Source organism: Schistocerca cancellata, chromosome 9, assembly GCF_023864275.1.
Source record: "Schistocerca cancellata isolate TAMUIC-IGC-003103 chromosome 9, iqSchCanc2.1, whole genome shotgun sequence".
NCBI classification, from domain to species: Eukaryota; Metazoa; Arthropoda; class Insecta; order Orthoptera; family Acrididae; genus Schistocerca; species Schistocerca cancellata.
The window spans coordinates 179,019,746-179,040,872 of record NC_064634.1 but is presented as its reverse complement, the minus strand read 5'-3'; the positions used below and the strand labels follow the sequence as shown (position 1 = coordinate 179,040,872).

The following is a 21,127-nucleotide window of genomic DNA, read 5'->3' as shown; positions in this document are numbered from 1 at the left end:
AACATCTTGCTGAACTTCTATAGTTTCTCCACTTCACATCATTTTACTCTCTGAAACAAATAACTTAGTATGCAACTGCTTTTTACATTTTTCATTCCATGTTTTACATTGAAAAATTATAAAGTGAGTCAAACATCGAGTATTTACAGCAAAAATGCAAGTAGTTAATTCATAGGCAATTCCAAGAAATTTTAATTACATCTTCATAGTCCATATATAGTACCAGTGAAAACTGTCATAATAATCTGGCTAAATTTGTTAGCAGTAGTGATGGTCACAAGCACAATGCTAGTAAAGAAAACAAGATTGTAATTAAAATTCTTTGTAACAGCAACCTGTGGTGTACTTATGACAGAATATGATGTCACTAAAATATTTATCATTCAAAAATATAATTGCCTGAAAAAATAATTTTTTAAAAAATTTGAAATTATTTCTTTAGGACTACTTCTTCTGTTTCATGATGAGTTTTTAATTAAAAACTAGTGGTGTATGTAGTGTATAAGATCAGAATGTTCGCCATCAAAGTGTCTTAAATATAGTAAAACCTTTTTATTTTATTTTTGTTTAAGGCTCTATTTCTATATATTTTCAAGTGCATTCCGCACTATGTACTAAGCATAACTTTGCAGCATTCTATATAACTATACAACAAAAATGTCTGCCAAAAGATATTTCTTACCAGGCTGCACTGAATTCCATGTTAATGAGAATCCCTCCCTGTTCACGCTGCCATCAGAGCGAAACCATAAATACAGGGCATTATGAGTAGAAATCAGATGCCCACCTCCAGGAGGTGTATCACCACAGAAACGGCCAATAAGCTGATCTCCTGCAGACCTCCCATCATGTACCTATCAAAATCAAGATCTCTTTATGGTAAAGCTTCTCTTGGTCCTTTTAAATATCAAAACAAAGTTGGAGATACTTGAATTACTTTCGAATTGCAGGAAAAACACAACAGTGGCTACTAGTGGACACTGAAATAAATTGAAAATTTCTGCCAGATTGGGACTTGAACCTGGACATATCTGAAAGAACAGATTATATACACTGAAGCGCCAAAGAAACTGGTATAGTCATGTGTATTCAAACACAGAGATCTCTAAACAGGCAGAATATGGTGCTGCAGTCGGCAATGCCTATATAAGACAAAAAGTGTCTGGAGCAGTTGTTAGATTAGTTACTGCTGAAGGTTTAAGTGAATTTGAACATGGTGTTACAGTCAGTGACCAAGTGATGAAACACAGCATCTCCGAGGTAGCTATGAAGTGGGGATTTTCCCGTATGACCATTTCACGAGTGTACCATGAATATCAGGAATCTGGTAAAATATCCAATCTCTGACATTGCTACGGCTGGAAATAGATCTTGCAAATTGCTGGAGATTTCAATGCTGGGCCATCAGAAAGTGTTAGCATACAAACCATTCAATGAACCATGATTGATATGGGCTTTAAGAGCTGAAGGTCCACTTTGTACCCTTGATGTCTGCACGATACATCTAGATATGATTCTGACAGGCAACACGTATGTAAGCAGCCTCTCTGGTCACCTGCATTGAATCATGTCCCTTGTGCTTTCTGACTGACTTGGGCAATTCCAGCAGGACAATGACATACCCCACATTTCGAGAATTGTTACAGAGTGGCTCCAGGAACACTCTTCTGAATTTAAACACTTCCGCTGGCCACCAAACTCCCCAGACATGAACATTATTGAGCACATCTGGGATGCCTTGCGATGTGCTGTTCAGAAGAGATCTCCGCCCCTTGAACACTTACAGATTTATGAACAGCCCTGCAGGATTAATGGTGTCAACCCCCTCCAGCACTACACACACATTATCTGAGTCCATGCCATACGTGTTGTGGCATTTCTGCATGCTCACAGCGGCCCTACATGATATTAGGCAGGCGTACCAGTTTCTTCAGCTCTTCAGTATATATAGCATTAAATAAAACAATCATGCATGTTTAGAATGACCCTCAATATATTTGAGAATCAATATTTTTAAAAACAGCTTTAAACTGTGTGCAAATGATTCAACTGTTTTAGGAGTAGCCCAGCATCAGGAGCCTTACACTAGCATGACCAATTTGTGATTTCTGCACATGTAAGAGTCCTGATGATGGACTGGTTCTCAATATGAATGGAATGACAAATAATCTGAACACAGCTCAAAGGAGACACGAATACATGGTTTTATAATTAGCAACAAGCCAGGCAAAAAAGGTATGAGCCACACAAATAAGAAAAAGTTTTATTTTTGCAAATAATGTACAAGTTGACAACATGTGAGAGTCCTCTTTCACTTCTACTGACTCAACTACAATAAATAATTTCCTAATTTGAATCCTGTACACGTGTATTTTTTCTTTCCAAAAGGTATACAGGCTTACAAATAAAACAAGAAAAATATTCGTTCTCCATCAATAGTTAATATTGAACCTGAGCTCTGCAAACCTAACACAAGAAGAAATAGTGCTGTGTCCCTTTGCTTTGAAAATGAAACAGAAGTGTTCAGTAAAGACAGAGTGGACTATTGCATTATATTTTGCTAGGTAGATATATGGGAGCATACAATATCACTTTTCATACTCAATTACGTTATCAGTTTTTTCCTTGCATATGTTTTATAATAATGACTGATAATAACTGGGAGATCAATGCCTAATGATCTTTAAGTGTGCAGTACATGTAAGACTCGAAATGCTTTAGTAACTCATAATAATTTTTCAAACTTTTTCAACTGTTAGTCCGACTGGTGTAGACATTGGTTGGTTGGTTTGTGGGATTAAAGGGACCAGACTACTAACACCATCGGTCCCTTTTTTCACGAACTTTAAACACCCACGAAGAATAAAAACAAACAAAGAGGATGACAAGAGATGACACAGGACAAGAAAGACACAGACAGAGACCAGACAAAAGGAATTAAAATCACACAGAGTGTGACAGTGGTTGGCCGACCACAGAAACAAAATCGGAAAAGCCAACCACCAAAAAACGCACTAAAAACCCCAGCCTAAACTCGTAAGCCAAGGCCAGACACAATACAAAAAAAGGAGAAACACTTAGATCAAGCTATAAAAAACCCCTGCACGAATAGAACTCAAAACTAAATCTGCCACTGCAACGTCAACTGATAAAAGTGCAGTAAGCGTATCAGGCAGCACAAATGTCTGCCAGAGCGGAGTCAAAAGCGGGCAGTCCAACAAGACATGGACCACCGGCAAAGCTGACCTGCAGCGACATAAAGATGGGTCCTCACAGTGCAATAAATAACTGTGCATCATCCAGGTGTGGCCAATGCGCAGCCGGCAGAGGACAACACAGTCCTTGCAGGAGGCTCGCAAGGAGGAGAACCACACACCAGTAGCCTCCTTGACGGCCCGAAGTTTATTGGGTGAAGGCAGGGTGCACCATTCTTCACCCCCGGTGCCAAGTACCTTCTATCGCAAAACTGATCTGAGGTTACTCTCCGAAAGGCCAATCTCCGAGGCTGGTGCACCGACAGTCTGTTTGGCCAGGTTGTCAACATGTTCATTTCCTGGGATGCAGACATGACCTGGGGTCCACACAAAGACCACGGAGCAGCCACAACAAGAAAGAGTCTGGATGGACTCCTGGATAGCCATCACCAGAAGAGAGTGAGGAAAACACTGGTTGATAGCTCGTAAACCGCTCAGGGAGTCACTACAGATAACGAACGACTCACCTGAGCTGGAGTGGATATGCTCTATGGCGTGAGAGATGGTGACAAGCTTGGCAGTGAAAATACTGCAGCCAGCCGGCAACAAGCATTGTTCATAATGGTCCCCCAGAGTAAGAGCATAACCGACGTGACCAGCAACCATCGAACCATCAGTATAGACCACGTCTGATCCTCAAAATGTGGCACGTATTTAAAGAAAGTGGTGGCGGAGGGCCTCAGGAGGGACTGAGTCCTTTGGACCCTGTGCCAGATCGAGCCGAAGGCATAGACAGGAAACACACAATGGGGATAGACGTAGAGGGGGCCGGAAAAGAGGCGGAAGAGGGAAAATCTCAAGCCCAGAGAGAAGAGCCCTGATGCGAACTGTGATCATACACCCTGACCAGGGCCGAAGTTACAGAAGATGGACGACTGAGGTGGGGAACAGCAGATGGTAATTGGGGTGCATACGCGGCCAGTAATCGTTGGCGCCGGATCCACAATGGAGGGACAACAGCCTCTACAAGTATGATGGTGACAGGGCTTGTGCGGAAGGCACCAGCGGCGAGTCAGATTCCGCTGTGAAGGATGGGGGTCAAGCAACCGCAACATGGAAGGGGATGCAGATCCATAAGCCTGGCTCCCATAATCTAGACAGGACTGATACAGCCATAAAAGGGTAGACTGATCAGCACCCCAGCTGGTGTGACTCAAGCAACGAAGAGCGTTAATATTCCGCCAGCACGTTTTTTTAAGCTGCCGAAGATGAGGGAGCCAAGTCAGCCGGGTATAAAAAACCAATCCCAAAAACTGATGCATCTCCACCACTGCAAGAGATTCGCCATCAAGATAAAGCCGTGGCTTGGGGTGAACAGTACGACGCTGGCAGAAATGCATAACACAGGTCTTGGCAGCAGAAAACTGGAAGCCATGTGCTACAGCCCAAGACTGCGCCTTCGGTGTAGACATTCCCATCCACCCTCACGCCATTCCCATTTTCAGTAACACATCCCACATACCACGTAAAATGGAACAAATCAACTACAACACTTATCTCATTCTGCTACCCATTAGCTCAGCTAATATTCCACTTCCATGTGGAGCAATCCTTATCCCAACTGAAATAGAGAACCCTGGGAGAACAGCCCAGTCTCCTACAAATATTACTTCAATCATTGCATAGTATTTAACATGGATGTTGTCCCCAGACAAATGACAATTTCCTTTAATAGCCACTGGCAGGACTTGTTAATAGTAAATCAGAAGACATAACTGTAGAACTCCTCAGTAGAAAATTTGTGATTTCAACTGTTACTTCATGACTTACTCTTTCCATGTCAATGCAGCCATCTCCTTCCTATGCTGTTTTACACTTCACTTCCTGCTTCATTCCTACTCTGACTCTTCTTATTGTTTCCTTCTAACTTCCCACCTTTTTAATTCATTTACTTGTTACTTATTATTACTGTACTTAACCACAAGTTTCTTTGTCATTTCCTTAGGCCTTCTATCTTCCTCAACACAAAAAAATGTCTTTTAGTTTGTTTCCTCTCACATAGTCTTTCCATTGCTTTATGGAGAATTGTCCCCATATTCCCCTGGCTCTGCAAACTTAACTTTATACCTATTATAATTATGGTGCCTATGCAACTTGCGGCCACATCCCATCACAAAGAATGTATTAAAGAAAAGACCTGGATGGAAAAGAAACAATGACTTACAGGAAAGATCACTACTAATATTTTGAGCACAGTGCAGAGTGCCAGTCTGGAATATGCATAATAATGAAAAGAGAAATGGAATGGGGGGGAAGGGGGCAGGAATGGGGGGGGGGGGAGGTTCAAAGCTCCTGGTTTGCACCATTCCCATCAGCCAAAGCCACCAATCACCTCCCCAGTAATATAGCAGCAATCAGTAGGCACATGCTCATATGCACATATGTGTGTGTGTGTGTGTGTGTGGTTAAACAAATGAAAGCACAATGAGTAATTATATATGCATACATGCAGAACTTCATGGGTTAGTCGAGGTCTGTCCTTTGTTGTCCCTTTCCATTTTGCACGCCCTGTATTATTTTCTCCTTTTTTTACTTCTGTATCCTCACTGTGTTCACAGTACCGGTTTTGTTCTGGATTTTCACCTCTACTGCAGGAGAATGCATCGTGTTTCAATGTTGCATACAAAATATCACAATGTTTTGCTTCCTAAGAGTATACCAAACTCTTCAGAATTTTCTGCTTGATCATGATTGTAAGTTACCTTGAGTGGAAGACATAATGTGTTATGCTCCACAATTTTCACTGTGTTTAGTGGGGTAAACTGGCAATAAAGTGTTCATTTTTATTTGCTGTTGTGTTGTATCCACTTATCTTCCAGAGTCAAGAATTGTGCATGTGTTGTTATACACTTTATTTACCTGACTATAAGGTGACCCCGAATATGGTTTTATGTGACTCCTAGAGTAAATTTTATTTTTTAAACTATTTTTATAATAAAATATATTAGATGAGTTTCTAATTAAAGTACTGTTAATACCTGCAGCCAGTCATAGGTGCACCCAGCAGAACCCTCCAAGTGAAAATTGGTAAAGGTGACATTAAGTACTTTCGTGCTGTTTGTGATAATGACCCAAGCACAGCTCATACCATGTGGATAGCTTGTTGATCTTGAACTAGAATCAGGGAAAGTGAGGGTGCCTGCTTCATTGGGTAGAAAGCCACCACATCCTATTGACAACAAATTTTCAAGTATTAAAACAGTTGAAATAACATTTTACACAATTAAAGGAAAGGTGCACAATAAACATAAATTTAATTTTAGATAATGTTATTTTTGTGATTCAGCAGTGCAGATCTGGTTCACAAATTAACAAGTAATAAAACAAACAATGAAGCCACAGTGATGCAGAACCAAAGAGAATATCTGGATTTTATGTAATGGCCAGCACACTCCTTTTAAAAAAAAAAAAAAAAAAAAAAAATGTGGTGTCAAGGACTACATACAATAAGAATATCAAACACATGGATATGGTTGAGTCCCAGGTGAAAACAGTCAAAATGGCCTGGAGTCCACTGAAAAAATATTATCAGAAGATTTTTGGTCTTTATTGGACACTGTATTCTTTATTTAATATGTCAAGTATAAAAAATATTTGTGGAGGGGAAAAAAGGGAACAGAATGGTATTCATAATTAGCCACTGTGTGTAGCAGGTAACATCCAACCCACTACTACGGCCATCTGTTGGAAATCCGTCATGGACCAATAATGACTCATCTTATATACAGGCATTTTCTGGACATTTATTCCCAAACAATATTAAGAAAAGAGAAACAAAATGGTCAGGACTACACACAAGACTTTCAAAATGAGACATTTCGCTGGTGTGCTGAATATGAAGTTCTTTTACTTTCTGTAGCATGTCTTAAAATATTTCATACAGAAAATGATCTGCAATTTTGTGAAAATAAAATATCATTAAGTTGTTCACAATATTATATTTGATCCTAACCCAGTTTACTTTTGGTTCATAAATTAAATTTAACAAAACTTCTCACACTTGGGTAAGGTACATGGTGTGACTGTGCCAGCCTGTACTAGGTCAAATTATCCACAAGACATGGGTGACTGTGCTTAAAATATCCACTTAAGGGAGTAAAAACTTGAGTTCACAGGGTTCAAGTGAAGTCTGATACAGTTCAGAAGATGGTTTGGCATACCTAAATTTCAGTACAAGACTTCTAACCACATAAAATTAGGAAAGTGCCCCACAACACATGTCAAACTCAACCTCAAATGAACAAGGTGAGTAGTGAAATTTTATTAAGTCTACAGCCTTTCATCCAAACATACATTTGCATAATAAGAATGAAAAATTTAAAAAAAAAATGGTTGCTCCCCCAGCAACATTAAGAATGATCTGTTGCTACAATAGGAGAATTTTATATTATTCCATGAAAATGTAGTACACACTACATACAACCAGTCATATAAACCATGCAAGAATAAATTATCAAACACCTGTGGCACACCTGACCTCTTCAACTGGTAAAATTTGCAGTAGCCGGACACACTATTAAAGGGATCAACTGCACATGCTTTTGGCTCTATGTGACTAAAAAAGTGATATAATTTGTGGGTGACCTGATCAACAGAAATGAGAGTTTCATTTTAGACAATTCATGGAATTTGTACATGTCTTTCATAATCTCTCATGTCCGCCCCGGTAGCTGAATCGTCAGCGTGACAGATTATCAATCCTCTGGGCTCGGGTTTGATTCCTGGGTGGGTCAGCGAATTTTCTCTGTCCAGGGTGTAGTGTTGTCCTCATTATCATCCTCTCATCCTCATCAACTGCAGGTCACCGTACTGGTGTCACACTGAAAGACCGGCACTCGGCAAACTGTCTGACGACGGGGGGCCCTAGCTATACAATTAAATAAATAAATACACTCTCACAAATTTTTTCTTCTGAGTTTGCAGTCCCTGTTATTTTCAGTGGCAAATAATCATTATGGATTTGCATCCGACACCTAGAACTCTTAGGTTTTAAACAAAGTTTAGTGCTGTGAACTCTTCTTATAAGCATGGTGACACCTCAGGAAATTATCAAGCATAGAATCATATTCTAAAGTCAGTCAACAACAGTCCTTGACAAAGATAATATGGTTTGTAGGTAAAATATCAGAAGATGAAATAATAACATGTCATCCATATTCCTATATGTTTTTGCAGCAAAACAGTATTATTAATAATACTGAGGTATTGAGTCACTGACAGGCATGTAAACCAGACAGTAAATGTTGCAAAGCTTTCAGATGATGTCTTTCTTCAGAGTTAACTAGTACAGAACACACACACACACACACACACACACCTGCATGTCTACATTTCCACAGCTGATTATCACAGACAAGGCCACCAATGAAAGTAGTCATATTATTTACCATCTCTTCTGTAACATTTGCACAGCATTTTATGTGCATGACAATCAACCAGCTCCCCGCCTGAATGATCGGCCAAGCCAAACTGTAATCACAAAAAGAGTTAAAAACACCCTGTGAGAGAACACACTGTTCAGCACAAATTCAACTTTATCTACTGCTTCACAATTTCTGCCATCTGGATTCTCCTCAAAATCCCATCCTTTTTTTGAAAATTGTCCCTACAATACATCGTTTGATCCCATAAACCCCTGTTACACACCCACCTACAAACCTGTCCTCATGAATGCACTCATTCTGCAATCACAAACTCTCTCTTCCTCCTCTGTTCTGTCTCCCCTTTCCTGTAGACTTCTCTACATCAATGTGCACCACATTTAAATCTCCCTACTAGGCCCAGAGTAAGCTCACCTCTGTGACTTTCCCGTATTGTCTTTCCATTCCAACTGTCAGCCATCCTTCCCTCCAACCCTAGCTCCCTCTCCTTACATGTTTTCTCCCCTCCCTCACTCCATATGATATAATCTCTCATCACAGTCACACAGCACCATTTGTACAACTTAACAGGCAGGAACACTGTAGCTATACAGTCGTATGCGGAATGAAGCCAAGCTGCTATGTCTCCACTGTAATTCCTTTATGGGATGTATAATTCTTTGCTCCAACAGTCCTTTCAATTGTACACAGAGAAGGGCAAATAGATAGATCATTATGGGAGTTGTAAAGAATAATGAACTGATTTGCTCATAGTGTTTGCCAGTATTATGGCACGCGTTTAAGGAATGAACCAGGTTGTTAAGTGGTGAGTGTTCTGAAATATTAATACATTTAAAGTCTTATAATTTCATTATATTAATCCTGCTGTATTAAGTCAATAAACAAATTAAGTAATTCCAAAACAGAAGACTATTATGGACTCAGTAATCTCATCATAAAATGTATAGCAAAAGAAATTAAAATGCCACATCTCTCACTATCAAACAGAGCACTTGATGAAGGAATATTCCCCAACTGTCTTAAGCTCACAGTTACATTGCCTGTGTATAAAAAAGTGAAAGAAACCTCCCAAATAACTGCAGACCCATTTCAATAGTACCAATCATATCCAAGTTAGTAGAAAATTGTGTGCATAAGCAGATACACAGGTATTTTGAAACCAACAAAATTTTGAATGAACAACAGTTTGGCTTCAGGTCACACCTATCATCTGTAAAAGCGGTAGAAGCTTTGGTGAGTAATGTTTATGAAGGGTATGAAAAAAGGGTATCAATGTCTGGAACACTTATTGACCTATCATTGTCTATGTTAATGACTTCTCGAATTACATACCATGTAAGAACATACTATATGCTGACGATATGACATTAATAAGTACAGGAGAGAACTTACTGAGTGTACTGGACAAAAATAGAGAAATGATGCAAATGGCTAATTACTGGTATCAGGCTGATCAAACAAAAACAGAAGAAATAATATTTAATCTCAAAGTAACTAAAAATGAAAACAAAATAGTGAAATTACTTGGACTAATCATAGACCAAAAGCTCTCATGGGAAGGACACACCAATTATCTATGTAGTAAACTAGCACAAATACTTTTCTTATTGTATAAATTAAGAAACAGTGTGAGCAACAATTGCTACTCCACTCATACTATTTTTTTTTCTTCATTTCCAACTGCACTATGGAATATTGCTTTGGTATAACTTCCCAGGGGCTAAATGTATTTTCAGATGGCAGAAGAAAGCAATCAGGTGCATGGAAGGGTTAGCACCCAGAGAGTCCTGCCGAAATTATTTTAAATCTCTTGGCGTAATGACAGTGCCAAGCATGTACATATATAACTGTTTAATATATGCCAGAGAAAATCTGAAAAAATTGAACATGGGATGTGATGTGCATGCACACAGTACAAAAAACAGTCACCTGCTGGACTTGTCTTCCACATGACTTGCTGTAGTCCATAATAACTATAAGTACTTAAGCATAAAATTTTTCAATAAGTTACCATGCTCAGCTCATACAGTACCACTAAATAAATATAAGAACACATTGCAAACCTGGCTAAAAAAACAACGAATTCTATACAACTGAAGAATTCTTAGAAACTAATCATCAAAATATATGTTTTACCAAAGTTATGAAGAAAATGTTTTGATATTATATAAGCTACTTATTTACTGTGATTCTTTTCTTATGTGTGTATTTAATTATTGTATAAAACATTGTTTTACATAATGCTGAAGAAAAGGTCTTTAGTTCCTTTTCTCCCCTTTCTGTAACTATTTGAATATCGTACTGAAACTAAAACCCTCTGTAAACTTTGACGAAGCCAATTGTATGAAAAATACTGAAAGGCTAATAAAAATATTCTTTTCTATTCTACTCTATTCCATTCTACTCTATTCTAATGTTTTGCAGTTGATATTATGGATAGCTAGTAACAAATAGCCTTTGGGGGCATAACAATGTGTACTCTGTATGAAAAGTAGATAATCTCCCATGATAAATTATGGTGTCATTGTACGTTTTGTGTGTATGGGTTTGTGTGTGGTACATGTATCCTGTACAAAGGACATCATCGAAAAGCTTAGCAACGTTTTCAGTCTTTTAGTCCACCAACTTTTGAGCATGTATTTGAGACAGTAATATTTCTTCACCAGATATGTTGGCTGACACCATCTTCCAGAAGAGTCAGTGACTACATTAACCACTTGACTCAAAGACATACATGGAGTAACTGTACATGGGTATGACACTAATACTGGAAGAAGAAATACTGCTGTCCCAGATGCATGCCCAAAAGATGGGAAAACATCTAGAAATATGTTTTCAGTATTGTTTATGAGCTATGAGCTTATTGGCCTCTGAATGCATCACATATACAGTGAGTTGTTACTCTTATCCCTTCCATTATTTGTATCATACTGTGATGTTTTTCTGTCAAGAGTGAATTACTTGTATATTACCTGTTTTTGCAAGAACACTACACAGATTGTAGACAAAGATGCAAATGCATTAAAGGAGCAAAAAATAGGTACCTGAAGTTCATATTTACTGTGAATGGTATTTTACAAGTTGACACTTATTTCATGAATGTCCAAGCCACAATACTACCAATGATCCATTACAAAATACAGGCATATAGTGAACACAATCCTAGTGGTGTACAATTTTCAGGAGAAAATGACTTACGTTGTTGTCTCTCCTGGCAGTGAGCCCCAGTAAAGCTGCTTGTACACATGCAAGTGAATCCTGTAAGACCCTGCCGCATACAGGTGCCACCATTTTGACATGGATTGGGGCTGCACACATCAACTGTCTGTGTACACCTCACACCTTTAAAAAGAAAAGAGATGGAAGAATACTGACGGTGATGGACTGATATAATCTGGCCGTTAGTCATCCCAGAAATCTTTGTTGCTCTTATGCTACACTGTGGAACAAGTTACAGGAGAGCTATAAGCTATATATTTTGTATACACAGTTTTAAAACCTTTCTCATCCAATGAAAGTAAAGTAAAGTTATTGTATACAAACATTCATAAATTCTACATTATACAGGCAGCATTTCAAAGTACAATTTATATTTCTGTTCTGAGTCCTTCCGAAATAGATTTTAATATCACCAATGACTGTCTATTAGTAGCTATATTTCCGTGAATTAGACTGCAGTATCTTTTATGAAGTCATTGATGTTTCCCATCAAACAAAATTGTTGGCTATCATAATTAGTTTTACAATTAAGTGTGAAAAGTAGCAAGTGCCAATCTCAGAATAACCAGCTGTCATAAAATTAAGTTATGTATAGTCCTAAGATACAGCAGATGATCTTTTTACTCGAGAAAAGAGAAACTGTAAAATATCTTCCAAGTTTTTTCACTCTTTTGAACAAACTACTAATTTCAGTAACACATCTGTCAGAGTTTTTGTTTGCTGACAATTCAAACTAATTAACACTAATAATGTGACAATAAAATATTAAGTAAAAATATTTTCACTTTCCAAGATTCCAAACTCAATGTGCAATGTCAGAAGCATTCCATGAACTGCAAAACACATGTGGAGTTACCTCATTCATTTCACGCTATCAGGTTATTCACTATTGAAAACTGCCATCCTACATTGTATGTCCAATTTAACTGACTCACAATACAAGTAGTCTATAAAATACCTGTGTATCCTGGCAGGCAGCTACATGTGTATGAGTTTCCAGGTGCAGGAATACAATGACCATTGGAGCCACATGGATTGTTTGCACATGGATTTGGCCCACCACCTGAATGCATTGGTGTGCATCCGTTAGGGCCTATCCCATCACCCACATAACCAGATGGACACAAACACTGAGCGTAACTTTGGCCAATAGCTGAAAATAAAAACAAAAACTATCACTGTAGCTTAGGCCAATAGATGAAAATAAAAACAAAAACTATCACTTATCTTAGTGAGAGAATTATTATACACATTTCCATACAATACAACAAGAATATCTCATGCTCTCAATACCACAGAATTATAGCTTATAATACATAAGATGGTTAAGGTGCAACAGTATGGAACTTTGATAAACTTTCTCTGCATATCAGCAAACACAGCATCAAACATAATGAGTGTATGAATCTCATTGTTAAGGATGCAATGGCCAACAAGCAGTTGCTTATCCCCAATTTCAACGCATCTGATCACAACCATGAAGTGAAGGCAAGAACAGTCGGACAAAGCATGACGGCAGATAGGCTGCCATTATTATAATCTACAACCGGCTCCCTTTAGAATATCATAATTTATGGATAGCAAACTTGGTAGACAGCAGCATCATAAGGATAGACTCTTCCATCATGGAGATCTTCCTTTTGTGACACTGATTCTGCAGCATGTTCATACAACTCTACATACAAAGAGAAGGTGTGGTAGTAGTACAGTCTGGTCTTCTGGCCTGATTGCAGATAGAGTGCGGCCTTCCATTAGGTGTGGCACTAGGAGAAGGATGATGAGCTCATCACCACAGATGCCTTTTAGCCCTGAGATGGCCCCATGGTACTAATTTTTATAGCAGGCTGAGTGCACCTGGGGCCATCCGGGAGGAACGGGAAAGATGAAAAACTGCCACTCCTACGCAGGACTGAATGTGGAACCTCCTGGACTGGAGTCTAGCACTCTTGTCTGCTAGACCACCATGTCCTTTACTCAGCATTAGAAATTCATTTAAAAATTATTTTCTTTTTGTGCGAGCTGTATCAGGGCTGGCAAAGCACTGTGTATGAGAGTCAAATGAAATGAAACAATTTCTCACTAGAATCCTCATCTTACAAAAAACAACTTACACAGTCCTCAGCTGCTTTCTAAGATATTGTAACCTACACATGTAACTGAATGTATTTCCACAGAGCTTTGACACTATCAGACGTACCACTTAGAGCATAGTCTCATAAAATTTTTTACACTGGCACTTCCCTTCCTATTGCTTACACAATCACAGGTGAGTTCAGGTTTTGTTTTGTCATTATGAAGCTAATACCATTCTTATTTTAATGCACTATAATTTTAATAATTTCAATTTTCTTTTCATTGGGACCCTATGGGTCATGATGTGGCCACTAATATGATGCTGTGCCGGTTAAATGTAGTAAGAAAATAAGCTTCAGGTTGTTGTGTGGCTCTTGCTCTTAATAATAACTTTTCTTAACTGTTTTTTGTTTCAATTAAACATTTTTGAAGGAAAGAAAATGTTCACATGTTAATTAGTTCTGTTAAGCACAATGTAATATTGATGGAGCAAATGTATTAATATACCAGCATGATATTTCACACTGATTGCAAAATATGTCAAAGCGATAACAAAAGGCCAATTTTCCTGAATCAGTCACTTTTTTATACAGTATGCTCATATACACAACTAAGAAGTGAGACATTGTAAGTTACGCTGATAGTAATAGCACAGGCCAATGGAAACATATTATGAAATGATGGAAAATACAAAACGAATAACGCTAGGTGTACAAGGACTTCAAACAAAAGTAGCACAAAAATGCACAAGTAAGACATTTCATTCAAAAAAAAGTTTCAAAAACTGAATTCAAGTTTGGATTGAAATTGATATATTCATCATATTGCCAATGTTACAAAAAGTATATATAAAAGTACAATACACAAAATCTACGTCTACATTTATACTCTGCAAACCACTGTGAAGTGCATGGCAGAGGGTCCCTCTCATTGTCCAGTCATTAGGGTTTCTCCTCATATGGAGTGCAGGAAGAATGATTGTTTAAATGCCTCCGTGCAAGTTATAATTAATCTAATTTTGTCTTCATGATCCCTGTAGAAGTGGTATGTAGGGGGTTGTAATATATTACCAAAGTCACCATTTAAAGCTGGTTCTTGAAACTTTGTCAGTAGGCTTTCTTGGGATAGTTTATGTCTACTTTCAATGGTCTGCCAGTTCAGTTTCTCCACCATCTCTGTGACACTCTCACACGAATCAAACAGACCTGTGACCACTCATGCTGTCCTTCTCTATATGTGTTCAATACCCTCTGTTAGTCTTATCTGGTATGCGTCCTTTAGTACTGTTCTAGGATGGGTCACACAAGTGATTTCTACGCACTCTCCTTTGTAGACTGCATTTCCCCAGAAAGACCACCTGCTTCACCCACAACTTAGCCTGTGTGATCATTCCATAACATATACCTACAAAGTTATCTGTATGAGTGACAGATTCCTACTGTGACTCACTGATACTGTAGTAGAAGGATACTGTAGTTTTTCGTTTTGCGAAATGCACAGTTTTATATTTCTGAACATTGAAAGAAATTGCCAATCTTGGCACCACTCTGAAATTTTGTCAAGATCTGACTGAAAATGTATGCTGCTTCTTTCAGGAGGCATTACTTCATTAGAGACAATGGCATCATCTGCAAAAACTCTGAAGTTACTATTAATATTGCTCACACAATCATTAACATACAGCAATAACAGCAAGATCCCATCCAACTTCCCTAAGCACACCCAGAGTTACTTCTAAGACTGCTGACAGCTCTCCAGTCAAGAAAATTTACTGTGTCCTCAATCCACTCACAATTTTTGCTTCATACTCCATACAATTGTACTTTTGATAATAATCACAGGTACGGTACTGAGTCAACTACTTTTTGGAAATCAAGAAATACTGCATCTACATGAATGCCCTAATACCAATGTTTCAGTACGTCACATGAGGAAAGTGGAAGTTGGGTTTCACAAGGTCGATGTGTTTGGGATTCATGTTGGTTGGAATGGAGAAGGTCATCTGTGAATCCCCCAAGGATTCCTTATTCATATTAACAATCAGACTGACAGTAAGTCAAATATCTTGCAATATTGGAAATTCCATGATAAAACAATGAACAAAGAAGGGAAAAGACTACTCTAGTACACACACACACACACACACACACACACACACACACACACACACACAGAGAGAGAGAGAGAGAGAGAGAGAGAGAGAGAGAGAGAGAGGTGTATATCCATATTGCCACTTCAGTTCTCAGCATAAGCCACAATGAGGAAAACGGATGGGGTGTGCATTGTTAACTGCACCAATACATTACATAATCATAACCTTCACAAGTTTACCATTGGCTAATTTTTTATGATGAAGTTCACTGTCAAGCAGGGTAAAATCTTACCAGAGTTCTCCACACAGCGTGCAAGTACATGGCAGCCTCCATTGTTGATGCTACAGATGCCAACTCGAGTGCATGTTATACCATCTCCCTGGTAGCCAGCTGGACATTCACCACAACGTCGAGAACCCTAAAAACACAATAACTCTTTTGTTGTACATAAGTTGCTGCATCTGAAGAAACAGTGAGTAGTCACCTGCATCTCCCACAATGTGGGTGGCACACATCTCTTATGATTTCTTACTGCCGAATAATAACTGCTGTGAACTTGACAAAGAAATAGTGAAGTCAACTCAAATTTACTGAAGGGAAAAAATTGTTTGTTAATTCTGTCAAGGATGTACTTTATTATTTCTCATATGTATTCTGAGGGCACCTGTGGATGACATCCATACTGGAACTGCATATTCTGCAAGGGCATACCTAAGTAATATGGCTTGTTGTGGTGTGGCTATAGAAGCTCTGTGAACTGTGGCTTTCCTGCACAGAAGAGAGCAGAATTCCTTAGAATCTACTAAAAATGAAAATGTTAAAAGAAAAAAAAAGTAAGGAGACATAAATGCAGATCCAGATTTGAAACTGGTGGTGACATGTAATGATTTACCGAAGAATAATGGAAAATAAAGTATATATATATATTGAATAGATAACTGAGTTAAAGGAATTATTGATTTAAATGAATAAGGACTTTAAAAAATAGTGTTAATTATATGTTTAAAATAAATGAGAACTGTAGGAAATGAGTTCCGAATCACAATAATATCACAGTTATTCAGCTGCCCCTGCCAATGCCATTTTATGCAACCTGCAATGTTATATCAGGCATTCAAAAACTACACACAAGATGTTCATACCCTCTATGCACAAACTGTTAGTCCTGCAGAAAAAAAATGAACAGTACCTTTTTGTAAGAAATTTAATGTAGTTAAATTTTGTACTGAGATACGTTATTGTTGGAGGCAATGGTTTTCAAGTTATTCAAGAAAAATATACAAAAGTGACCTTCAAACACACCTCCACCCCTCCCAACACTCATGTCTCAACAGTCAGGATTTCGAGTACATTGCTCATAAAATTCCCTCCTAGCACTGTACAAAATTTTCCAACTACACCCAATATTTGATCTTTTTTGGTCTCTATTGGTTGGGCTACTATGCCACCAGCATAGTCAGCTATTTCATTAACATTAATAATTTAAATATGCCCGTGTGGGTAATGAAAGAAAAATGACTTTTGTAAATGTTATGTTAAAACTAATTATGTTGACAATTCGATCCAAACTGAATCGTTATGAGCACAGCAGTTTTGTAGTCAGAAGGCCTGACTAATACAACAATGTAATCATTTATTTTATGCTGTAAAAATTCACTAAATAGTTTGGTAAAATTTGTATAAACATTACTTTTTTTAAGGGTAATAATTCATGCAGTCACTAATTTTTGTACAGTGTTAGAGGGAGACCCTTGAACAATACATTACAAATCCTGACTGGTAGGAGAGGGGATGCATTTGAAGGTCACTTTTGTATGTTTTTTCTCAAACGTACATCTATGTCTACACAGATAATCCACAAGCCTCCATATGTTGAATGGCAGAGGGTATCCTGTGCCACTAATTGTCATTTCCTTTCCTGTTCCACTAACAAACAGAGTGATGGAAAAATGCCCCCATATGATCCCTAATCCCATATATCTTATCTTCATGGTCCTTATGCACAATGAGTATTAGCAGCAGCAAAGTCATTCGGTAGTCAGCTTAAATGCTGGTTCTCTAAAGTTTCTCAATAGTGTTTTCCAAAAAGAACTTCCCTCCAGAGATTTCCATTTCAGTTCCCGAAGCACCTCCTTAACTCTATAACTTGAAAACTGACCTCCAGCAAAAACTTATCACAGTACAAAATATAATTACATTAAATTTCCTACAAATAGATCCTGTTTTTTGTTCTGTAGAACCAATAGTTTGCATGTATGTAACAAGAGAATATGAAAATCTTGCACGTAGTTTTTGAAGGTCAGATATAACATTGTGAGTTGATAAAATGACACCAGTAGGGGCAGCTAAATCACCCTGTACAAAAAAAGAAAAGCCACATCTCAAGTTGCTAAGTATTCTTATTCTTGAATGAGATAGAATGAGTTTTTCCCATAAATTTTGAGTAGGAAATGCAACAGATGGCAGCAGGTAGCAAATTTGTTCCTAAAATGACTATTGTTAAAGTAGCTAATAGTAACAACTGGGAAAAGGTGTATTTCCACAAGTTTACAGCAGCCAACTGTGGCAGATGGTGAGAGGATCCCTATTGTGTGTCAACCGCGCCACCATTTGTTAACAAGACACAAATGCTGTACATATTATCTCATATTAGTATATATTTCTGTTATCACGGTCACTGCAATCAGCTGTCAGCTCTCTATGATCAATCTCAGCTACAATAAGGAATTGATAGAATACGTAAAGAATTGATAGAATACATAAAGATCTCAACATGACAAAAGCAGAAGCTATATTTAAATAAAAATAACATAATAAAAACTATTTTACGAAGTATACAGCTCACAAGCAAGCTTATTCCAGCAGCATACACATCTGGTTGGAAAGAGACTCTGAAGATAGGTAAAAGGATAAAATCAAACAAATTTATTAAAACTCAATTCCAAAGTATTCAACAACAGAATACATGGAAAGTTATTGCCAGAATGAAATAAAGAGAATCACTAAATTTTGGTATTCATAAAGTCTCAGTTTCATCAGAGACAAAGATGTAACTATTACAGGATAAAGAGACACTGTTTCACTAACATCTACACTGAAATGCTCACTCATTCATTCGTTCAAACATCTTCTTGCTTCAGGGATGTAGAATACTTTCACTGCAGCATTCAACTTTGGCACAATAGTACTATCAAATCCATGCAATTCACACATTTATTGACTTACATTCATCTATATAAAACAACTTGTGATATTTCTATTGTCTGCAGGTTAAATCATGTGCACCAGACAAACCCATTTCAAAACCTTAGGTCCAAAAACTTAACATAAAATTCAAACAAGTTTTCTTTTAAGTTGATTTTATAAAAACTTGTGGAGTACTATACTGTCAATTGTAAACCAAATCTGTGTTTTTCAGAAATGTGATATCTGTGCATTATTGTTTCTTCAATTGTAAACTTAACCTGTGATTTTCAGAAACTTCTGGCAACACTATCCTAACTCAAAACCAACAGTTCCTTAATTTCACTGTGTATCTAAGTGAACAAAAGGTATATTTCCGACAATTTTCCTAAGTTACAAGAATTCTTTCTTAATCTGCTTGTAGTAAATCAGTGTACATGATTTGCAGTTACTGTAAACAAGCAACATATCGTGACACATTAGTGTTCTCTTTTAGAAGATGTATATATTGTCTGCCTTATATAATTTATTATGGAGCATAACCTGAAAAACATTTCAGTGAAACAGTAAAACCTGAGATCTGAAATTAATTTGCTAATGCGAATTCCTAAATATCAGCTGTATTAGGTACAGATTTACAACACAATAGTGACATACGAAAATTTGTGCCGAGACTGGAACCCAGATTTCCCACTTATTGTGAGCGGTCACCTTAACCATTTCAGCTATCTCCGCATGCTCCCCAGTCCGACCCAAACTTCTATATATCACACTGTCTACATCCTTAATTCAGTGGACTACGATATAAGGACACAGGCTGTGTTGACATATGGAAGTCTTGGTCAGTCCGGGGAGTCCTGGTCTCACACCAATTATCATTTGCCACTAATAGGTAGATAAATACTTTTTCATTTGCCACTAATAGGTAGATCAATACTTAATACAGCTGGTATCAAGGAAATCACACTCAGTGAATAAATTTTGAACTATTTCGTACAGCTGCAGATTGTCAACAGTGTCTGCCCTTTCAGACATGCATGCAAATGGTAAAACATGTACAAGTTTTCCATTTGCCATAATAGATATTTCATTTTGGGTGTTAATCACTTTACTTCTAAAAGGGTACTGGTAAGACTAGTGCCACCTCAGACACAAAAATTAAAAGGTAGTCAGCAAGTTTAGTTTAAAGTCATTTCGCTATTGCTCTGTTAAATATTTCACCAAGCACATTACTACCCCACTTGGACAACAGATGTGTTGGTTGCTGTTTGTAAGCAACTGGAAATTGCCCTGACTACTTTCAGGCGATTGGAAGCTGCTGCAAATAGGTGTGTTGAAGGGCTGCTGACACTTATGTACTGGAAATACCAAATGTGCCACAAGTACTAACCTCTCTTCTGCAGGAAATACAGGATCCACCACTACTTGCCCATTTGATTGTGTTCTAAGTGTCCTGTATGGTAGAGACAGGAATCAGGGACTCAGGACTTGACACCTATTGTCTTGAGCCTTAAGCTCGAGGTGCTGTCTTATACTGAAGTTGAAACTGAGCCAGTGAGATTCATTTCACCTGTTGAGAAACCTGCTGCGACCTGTCTTACGAGGAGGTGAACGCAAACTGATCGATCATTAGCAATTCAAATGTAAGGTGAATAATGGTATCCCTAAGGGAAACAGCAGCAATGGATGAGAAGGAATACAGGTGCACTCAGTGTGCATGACTAGGAGCCTCACTCAGCATGTTAAAGAGGCTGTTCTGGCTGTCATTAATGGAACACAGTGCAACCAGCAGCAGACTGTAGCACATGCTGGAAGAATTGAAGCCTATAATCTGTGCTCAATGGTCATACTTGGATCATTCCAGCAATTAGCAGAGAAGGTTAAGAATACCAGCACTGCTATGACGTTTCAACAAAGCTTGCAA

General features: G+C 38.0%; 1 protein-coding gene across 1 annotated transcript in view; it reads right to left on the bottom strand.

The window, feature by feature from the left end:
* The window catches only part of LOC126100451 (cubilin), a 771,806-nt gene that overhangs the window by 678,360 nt on the left and 72,319 nt on the right, over positions 1–21,127 (bottom strand). The window contains exons 8-12 of the mRNA XM_049911056.1: positions 16,312–16,438; positions 12,813–13,007; positions 11,834–11,977; positions 6,233–6,423; positions 683–854 (exon numbers count right to left, since the gene is read on the bottom strand). Of these exons, the coding sequence (XP_049767013.1) occupies positions 683–854; positions 6,233–6,423; positions 11,834–11,977; positions 12,813–13,007; positions 16,312–16,438 (829 nt within the window). The remainder of the gene's footprint in view (positions 1–682; positions 855–6,232; positions 6,424–11,833; positions 11,978–12,812; positions 13,008–16,311; positions 16,439–21,127) is intronic.